Source organism: Capsicum annuum, unplaced genomic scaffold (genome assembly GCF_002878395.1).
Source record: "Capsicum annuum cultivar UCD-10X-F1 unplaced genomic scaffold, UCD10Xv1.1 ctg83390, whole genome shotgun sequence".
NCBI lineage: Eukaryota > Viridiplantae > Streptophyta > Magnoliopsida > Solanales > Solanaceae > Capsicum > Capsicum annuum.
In genome coordinates this window covers 662,654-672,446 of record NW_025894259.1, presented here as the reverse complement: position 1 = coordinate 672,446, position 9,793 = coordinate 662,654, and the positions used below count along the sequence as shown (strand labels likewise).

General features: G+C 33.7%; 1 protein-coding gene across 1 annotated transcript; it reads left to right on the top strand.

Moving 5' to 3' along the window:
• Window positions 1-8,348: 8,348 nt before the first annotated feature.
• LOC124895683 lies at window positions 8,349-9,034 on the top strand. Its single transcript, XM_047406116.1, has 2 exons — window positions 8,349-8,471; window positions 8,585-9,034. The coding sequence occupies exons 1-2, from the start codon at window positions 8,349-8,351 to the stop codon at window positions 9,032-9,034; spliced, it is 573 nt and encodes a 190-aa protein (XP_047262072.1).
• The last annotated feature ends 759 nt before the right edge of the window (window positions 9,035-9,793 follow it).

Here is a 9,793-nt window from a genome sequence, read left to right as displayed (position 1 = left end):
ACTCAATGATAATTTATTTAGGATACAGTACATCAGGTAACTCTTTACAGACTAAAAGTTACATTCGCTCAAGGTGTTAGAAATTTTTTTTTTTGTAGTGTTACAATCTGCCCCACTTAGTATCATTCGTCCTCGACTGATACTTGTAGTTTAATTTGACTCCTATTGTTATCCAAGACATTTATGAAATCACCCACTACAACTTTCACTTTACCTTTTCCACCTAAAGGTCTTAAAATTTGGCTCTCTCAATTTTTTTCTAAAAGCCTTGATAGAGTTTCTTCTGTAGATAGGGCTATGGAAAACCTGTCAGCCATCCAAAATACATATAAATATGCTTCACAGAGCGTCACACCAAGTATAATGCTCAACGGATAAAATATGAGGCTCCATTTGACCTTATAATCAAATGATGGCTATAACCAAGGTTGTAACTTACCTTATACTCCACATTCAGAAGTTGCATTCATGCAAGTCCCTAGGATTATAGACGCATGTCGTGCGACTCAATCTAAGTGATCACTCTACTTTTCTTTAACTTGATATAAACTTAACCCTAAAGTCTTACCTCTCTATTTAGTAGGTATGTATCGAGGCATAAAAAATTTAAACAACAATCAAATCATACAGAAACTTAATATGTTGTCAAGTAAGCATGAAATACATGTAATCTTGTAACATATGAGCTAAAAAAATAAAAAATAAAAATCTTCACCTATGAACATATAAACTTGATAAGCATGCAACTTGTAAACTAGAGAAGAACATAAAATGTAACCTACACGGTATAAGCTGCGAAAACCTATGGCAGAAAAATTTGTAAACTATAAAATAGCATGTGGACATAGATAATAAATAGATGCTTGTAAATAAATAAGTTATGACACAAAATTCATCATATTAAACATATCATATCAACATCTGTATTAATAGAAATATTTAACTACTTCATTCTACATGTAGTGGATTTACTACACACTAGAATTATGAATTAAGGTTTTCATTTGTGCCAACGCAAATAAGGATAACTGCAGCAACCAACTATTGCTCCTTTGAGGTCCAAAATAACTATTCAAAATGTAAAAGTGTAAAGAGCCTGATGACGACACTAGTCCTCCAGAGGAGAAAGTTTCTCTAAAAGTTTAAAAGATAGATATCAAAAGAACAAAATTTGATAGTCATTCTATATGGACTTTAAGAAACTGAGAGCTAGGAGATAACTACACAACAGATATCTACTTTCAATGTATGTAATTTTTCAATGTAAAGAAAACAGTTCTCTCTTAATTTTTCCCTTTTTAAGGCAAGTACATAGCTCTTCAGCAAAACTAGTATCAGCCACAACAAGGATATATGTAAAACTTTTTTATCTAGAGGTTCCAACTACTTAAAGCGAGAGAGCATCCAAACTTTTGAGAAAAGTACTTACAACATAAGTATGTAATAAATATGTGGAAATATACTCTTGAGTAGGAACTCAAAAATACAATATGTTTTTAATAGTCTCAAGGTCCTCATTGAGAGTGTCTTTGTCCGACAATAATTAATCTCCAGCTATTAGCAAGTCAACAGATTCAACAATGCAGTCCATCCTATTGAATATTGAAGAATAACACTCTTTTTTTTGAAACCCAATATGACAATCCTTTCAACTAAAAACATGTTTTAGGAACTGAAGCAAAATATTAATCACTCACCAATAACAGAAAACAGAATCATGTCTCCAATAAATCAATCAAATAAACCTTATAAGCAAAAAAAAATATAGTATATGAGCAAATAGAGTGTTGACATCTCTAAATAGGTTCATCGTGAAAATTGTATAATACTTAAGCAACTATATCATAAATAGGGTGAGATATAAACAAACAATTCGTAAAACATATAATTATTTTGAAAAAAATTTATATATATACATATAATCAAATAGACAGTTAAACAACAGAAGTACTTAAGACTTAAATCTTAAAATTGTGAAAATATATAACATGAAAATAGCTCGAATAAGGAATATGAGCATATAAACTCAAACTATAGCCTTTAAACATATAAACTTACAATCTATAAATAGTTAAACATGGGCAATTTAATTTTGACATTCTAATTATATAAACTTTTAAAACGTGTAACATTTAAGAAAATAAGCTATAGGATATGTAACATAGAAATGGGCAACCTATGATGTCTATAGCATGTAAATGAATAACCTATGATACATTAAAAAAATCTCTAAATATGTACATACGCAGCATTCATTAAGATATTTCATGAAGAAAATGTGCAAATAAGTAATCTGTAAAACACGCAATCCAAGAAATAAGTACTCTAGATAGTGATAAAATAGTTAAATACTTAGTGAACAATATCAAACGAAAGGGATACATGAACATGAGAACTAATGAAACTTGTGAGTAGATTCAATTTAGGAACAAATACACATTTTTAGTTAGGGGATATAAATAGTAAAATAGAACCATTAAGTATTTTATGAGGTAACATAATAGGCTACGATAACGGGGGTGATGTACAATGAAGGGGACATGTAAATATGTGAGAAAATGAAGTATATTATTAAATAGACAATTGAAACAGTTGACAGTAAATGAGCAGATTGCATACCTAACATGTAAGCACACTTACCATGTATAATCTAGGATCTTATTGACACATAGAAGAGAAACATGTGACAAGGGTTGGATTAGAAAGTGTAAGCACACAAATCAAGTAATAAACACATATTTAAAGTACTTGGACGCACTTGTAAGATCATGGGAGGTAGGAACAAGCTCATTAGTAATGCTAAAAATCAAGGTAGGAACAAGCTCATTAGTAATGCTAAAAATCATACCTCATTTCTATATATCCTTTACTAGGGAGAACACTTGGGAAACTCACTTTATTGGCAGTAACACTCGTATGAGATTTCATGCCAAAGAATATGAAAACAAATAGCCTTACATACACAAATTTATATAACATATAATCTATAAGCAAATAATTTAAGATATAGGTAACATATGAATAAATAGTTCAAAAAAAATATTTAACATGTGAATTAGTATTTATAAAACATATAGCATGTAAGCACTCCCTTTACAAAATATGTAAAAAAAAATAACTTATATAACATATAACTTATGAACAAATGGTATAGGATATGTGTATCATATGAGCAATGTGTAATGTCTAACCTACAAACAAAAGGTTTTGATGCAAATAACATATATATATATATATATATATATATATATATATATATATAAATTAATCTGTAAGGCACATAATATAAAAACTAATAAGCTCATGAAAATAAGAAACATGTAACATGTATAATCTAACAAGCAAGTAAGCTATAAGATTCAAATTTATGGATTCACGACAAATTAACATGATAGGTATCCAAAAACTACATCTATACCAACACCAATTCTCATAAAACGACTATCACTAGTCATTGAAGCTATATAATTATTCGTCTAACCATCATAAAAGTCGTACTTTATCTGGGAGTTCTATTCCATTTATATACATAGTTTAGGCTATCCATATAACCTTCAGCTTTCTATTAAATACAACAACTGCTTCTTATAATCAATTAATATATTCTATCTTCTGTGACTCTGAGCATTTTGATAAGTCTTAACCTATGTTTAACCTATCGAAATTCTTTGATCCTAACCTTGACCCCATATTACCCTTCTTAACTCTAACATAACCCATAATAATACATATCTATACAAAATTCATGAATCTACTAAATATTTATTCCCAAACTAGTTATCATCAAAGAATTTACACAAGTCGGTGCCTAATAGGAGAAATCTCAATACTTCTATTTATAGAATCATTCATGTTCTTACCTAAAAATGATATCTACTAAAGTATTCAGGATTCCGATCATACTAGAGCATCCAGGCTTCCTTAGTGAATTAAGAGTATATTTTAGTAACACTAGTGGAGCCCCTTTTTCTAACTATAAGAGCTACTATCCTCTTCAACTTATTAGAAGATGGTTGTGTTCTTCTACCAAAGTTGCATTAGGAGATACTATTTTCCTATTCTATAGATGAACAATCCTTAATCAAATAATTCTTTGACTAATCCCATCCTAGTGAACTACTTACATAAATGTGGGAGTAACATAAATACATCTATAACTGTAGAGGGTAGGTGAATCTATGCACACATTTCTTCTGTGCAAAAACATTAAGAACCTGAAAGATCAGACTTATCGAGCCTTCTTAAAGTCAAGTATAAGCTTCTATTTGACTAGTGATTATGAGTAAAAACTCCATATTAGGAATACTAAAATTGGCCTTTTATCCTAATTTGATGTATCATTAAATCCATAAGACACTAATGTAGAATGTAGATCAAAAGTAACTTCTAATGACATAGCTTTATCGCACGATCTAGATCATATAATAAGTTCAAAATTCCTAAATGCCTAAATAGTCCCTCCAATATAAAAGTTATGCATGACATATTCATACGAGAGGTTCTACTAGACACGACTTTGTAGACTCCCTGGGACAACAGAACCTACGCTCTGATACCAAGTTTGACACGCCCCTAAAATGATTTGTGTGGACAAGAATCGTATGAACATCTGTTGTACAAATAATATATGACCTAAGTAAAGTTATAGAATAATAAACGAGTGGAAAACCTATTGTAAGTAGCATACACATACTATAAGGTTATCTATATAAAAATTATACAACATGACTCTATATAGTGTCTAGGAAGCCTCTAAAGAGTTTACACCATTGTATTACTAATAACTAGTCGAGACAGGTCTCGACGTACTCAACTGACAACCTGCACATGTAGCTAAAGGTACTACACATAATTTGGCTCCAAGTAGAGATAGAACTCACCAACATACCAGCTGAGGAGGGCAAGGAACCTAACATGGATGTCTTCTCACTTGCAGATTTGATCCTGTATTTATAAAGAAGGTGTGCCCCCAACATAGGGATATTAGTACATATATAATATGTACTAGTATGTAAAGCAGACAGAATAACATCCGGACATATAAAGATGCTTAATGAGTCAAGTAACCAAATGAGCGACTATGCAATCGAATACTAGAAACTCCTATCTAGAACTATAACTTATGAATGTATAAGAGATAGATATGCAATATAGAATGATAGTCAATGCATTTGCCTTGTTAACTTATTATATGACATCTTATGAGTAATTCACCATTTATGAATTGCCTAATGATTTGCCTAGGTGATGTCTTTTGCCTACCTTTACTATAAATAATCATACGATGACCTATCAAAAGCAATATGTGTCAAACATATAAAATAAGTTGCTCAAATACTCATTCATATGGTTTTATGCATACAATTGTAATCGTAGTCTGATACAGGGTACGCCACCCATGGGCTCACTATGAGGGTCTGCCCGCAGACCATATGTGGCATATATTGGCTCGAGTCAGGGGAACTATACATGACAGTCCAGCTGACTCTAAATACAAATAATGCCACAAGGGCGGGTACGCCACAATGTTTGGGCTCACTATAATGGTCTGGTCTCAATTCTGTGCATAGAATTACGTCGAGCGAGTATGCCAAACCACACCTATAAATACCCTCTCATGGTTAAATTTTATCAATTAATGCCTTGTAGGCCTATGCCGGTATGTTACAATAATTCTTGTTTAGCCATTCAAATAGTATTTCCCATATACGATTAACTTGTTTAGTAGAATTGAGCTATGTAAATGCTATATCTTTATATCTTATCACAGCATGTGGCTATGTGATAAACTATACTAGTCCAACTATACTATGGCCATTTCTTCCAGTTTATAACATGTAATATATGCGACACGTGACTTCTAAGTATATCAGAAAGACACGAACATAGTGTTAGAACTTCATAGATACACGATACAACAAGGAGCATATCAATAGTATGACCTCAGCAGATAGACGTAGGAAGTATGGAGACAAGTTCAACTGGAAAGAACACACAAACGTATGGATACGGCGAACGTGTAGTCATGTGTCTAACGTTCCACACGAAAGCTCTGTCTATATAAGTAATCGAACAACTCATGTGGACTCTTACTGGAGAAATATGTGACTTTATGAAGAAGAAGTTTTATCTTTACATACCTTGGATGTCTCACTAGCTAACGATGGTATCAAGAGTTTCAAACAACTCAACCCTCCTAGGTGTAGTCTTTGTGCAACCAAACAATAACAATCGATGAGTAATCATTCCAACACAATCAACTACATATATAATACACATATATGTTTATCAATAGTACAAAGTTCATCTAACAACACATTTCAATATTCTTTCCAAAAGCCTAAAATTAATCAAATTCCTTAACAATGTTCGGGGAAAATTCTTATTTTTCAAATTACCAAGGTTGATATCAAATCTATCCCATCAAATAGCAATGCCCAAAAACTCCATTTTTTAATCATAATTCATTTTTTCCCTCTAGAAAAAAACCCTAATTAACAAGACCCATTTCAAGAACTAGCATGAATATCAAATTAAATGTCAATTACTATCTTATACAATATCCCAAATCCATAATCTATAATCCATAACTAAATTTGAGTTGGGGCAGAGAAATTAACTATTTGAGATTAACCCCCAACTTGAGTTCTTGAAAAATTTCCAAAATTATTTGATGAACACTGACAATCGCTTAGTAATTTGCAATCGATATGAGCTACTCACTTGTACAAAACACTTTTTTCTTTGCAAACTATGGCCTCACGTTACCTCTAAAGAGGATGATAAATGGACACTGTTTTATTTCTGGGAGAACTTTCTAGCTAAAGTAGTATACTAAATGTTATCTTTATGAATAAAAGAAAGGTAAAGGGGAGGGGCCCAAGTGTTTCCAATTATAAGTAACTTAAATAGGGGGACTATACTAATTGCTATCTCTTTTGTTTTTAATCGACAACATATAAATAGTATAATATATAAGTTATACACAACTCCTATGGTACATATAGGCATAACTCAAAATTTGTATAAGTCATCACTTTGCACGGTTCATGTGCTCTCATTTTTTTAGGACTTTAGAATTGAGATCACTATATAAATTTCTTAAATATCAAATTATATACATCGCTAGAAGATACACTCAATGATAATTTATTTGGGATACAGTACATTAGGTAACTCTTTACAGACTAAAAGTTACATTCGGTCGAGGTGTTAGAAACTCAATTTTGTTTTCATAGTGTTACATAGGAGAGGCTTAAGAAGAATTTGATCCCGTGTCCCAATCATAAAATGTCTGAGGTGCACTTGATGAAGATTCTGTAAAGAGCCTTGAACTCTATTACGAAGCCAGTTATTGATAATGCCGTAGGAGGAGCATTTATGGATCTTACATTTCCAGAAGCTTTTGAAATGCTTGATAGGATGACCAAATAAAGTAGATCTTGGAATACAGAGATTTTGAGGTAGCAAGCTCTACCGTGCCTAGTGGAATGACTGCAGAACAATGCAGAAAAAGGAAGAACGTGACCAAAACATGGCTCACATAAAAACCCAAATGGATCTGCTTACTAAACATTTATTATCTAGGAAGATTGAGAATGTGAAAGCTATTGGGTCACAGAGTAGAGCTAATTCAGATTCTGAGAAGGAGGCCATCTAAATAATCAGGGGGTTTTTGAGGCAATAGCCAAGTAAATCAAGGTCAGAACTATTATGACAAAGCTGGTTACAAGGATAGGGAGCAAGGAAGTTGGAAGAACAAGAGTGGCAGGAGTGGACTGTATGTACCTTTTGGAAATCGAGAAAATGCTTCTACCAGTTCAGGCAAGATATCCATGGAGGATATGATGGAGAAACTATTAAAGAGAGTTGAGCCAACCAATGCTGGGGTGACAATGATGAAGAGTGATTTATCTTCTATGAGTTAGTTAGCGAATTCACACTCAACTTCTATCAAGTAATTAGAGCAGCAGATGAGCCAACTCTCGACATCACTTAACCAGAGAAAGAGTGGTACCTTGCCGAGCGATACAGTACAAAATCCTTAAAATATTAGCTCTTGCATGGTTGTTACCACTCAGAGTGGTAAGGTATTACCGGGCCCTTCTGTGGGCAAAGTTGTAATTGATGAAGCAATTGAAGAAGATGTTGAAAATAAAGAAAGTTGTCCAGTAGAGTGTAAAAAGCTGGATGGTAGTGACATCCACTCTAACCATCAGCAGGTTGATGAGTTAGAGAAAGAAAAAGAAAAGGAGAAGTAAGCAGTGGTTACCACTCTCCCAAAACCACTGCCTCCTTTTCCTTATAGATTGAAGAAGAAAGCTAATAATACAAAGTTTAGTAAATTCATGGCGATACTGAAGGAGATGACAGTGAATGTGCCTTTCGTGGAGGCATTAGAGAAGATGCCTGGGTATGCTAAGTTTATGAAAGACCTGGTGACGAAGAAGAGAATAGTGAGCTACGAACCGGTGGATAACCTTCACGACTATGGAGTTATTTCAACAAGGTCTTTACTGTAAAAGAAAGTGGACCCAGGAGCACTCATTATTCCTGTACTATCGATTCTCTTTAATTTGCTAAGTCTTTGTGTGATCTGGGAGCGAGTATCAACCTGATATCGCTAGCTGTTTATAAGAAGTTGGGTTTGGGGGATCCTACACCCACAAACATGCGACTAGTGATGACGGACAGGTTAGTGAAACGGCCAGTGGGGATACTGTATGATGTGCTAGTAAAGGTGGCCAGTTTTATATTTCTTGCATATTTCATTATCTTGGATTGTGAGGTGGAGTTTGAGGTACCCATAATCTTGGGTAGACCTTTTCTCAAAACCAAAAGTGTCCTTATTGATTTGAGGGCTAATGCATTACAGTCCAGGTTTAATGATGAGGTGGTTCACATTAATGTGTGCCAATCTATGAAGAAACCCAAGGAGATAAGTTTATTTTCCATTGTTGATGTTTATTATGAAGGTGATCAAGAGGTTACAACTGAAGATAAATTTGATGTGGAAACTCTATTACAGTCTTGATAAATTTTGACAGTGAAGGTATCGAGTAGTGTGAAGAGACGGTGTGTGCTTTGATGGGAATGGGATCTTATTCATATGCTCCCAAGAAACTAGACTTAGATTTGGAAAATCGACCAACACCTCTAGCTAAGCCATATATCAAAGAGCCATCGGTGTTGGAGTTAAAGGAGTTTCCAGGACATTTACGGTACGTATTTTTAGGCAGTGGAAACACTTTGCCTATGATTACTGCTGCTGATTTGGGCGAGAACCAGGTTGAGGCACTTATATCTGTGCTTATATCATACAAAAGCGCCATAGGATGGACTATTACTAACATTATTGGTATTCCTTCGGGTATTTTCACTCACAAGATTAAGCTTGAGAAAGATCGCACACCAACCATTAAGTACCAACGCCGTCTTAATCCACCAATGCAAGAGGTGGTTAAGAAGGAGATCATTAAATAAATGGATACAGGAGTTGTATACCTAATTTTTTTATAGTAAGTAGGTAAGCCTGGTCTAATGTGTGCCCAAGAAAGGGGGCATGACTATTGTGGCAAATGATAAAAATGAGTTGATTCCCCTCAAACCTGTGATTGAGTGGAGAGTTTGTATAGACTATCGTAAGCTTAACTCATGGACTTTGAAGGACCACTTCCCAGTGTCTTTCATAGATCAAATGTTTGATAGGTTGGCAGAAAGAGGTTGGTATTATTTCTTAGACGAGTATTTGGGTTAGAACCAGATTTCTATTGCTCTAGAGGATTAGGAGAAG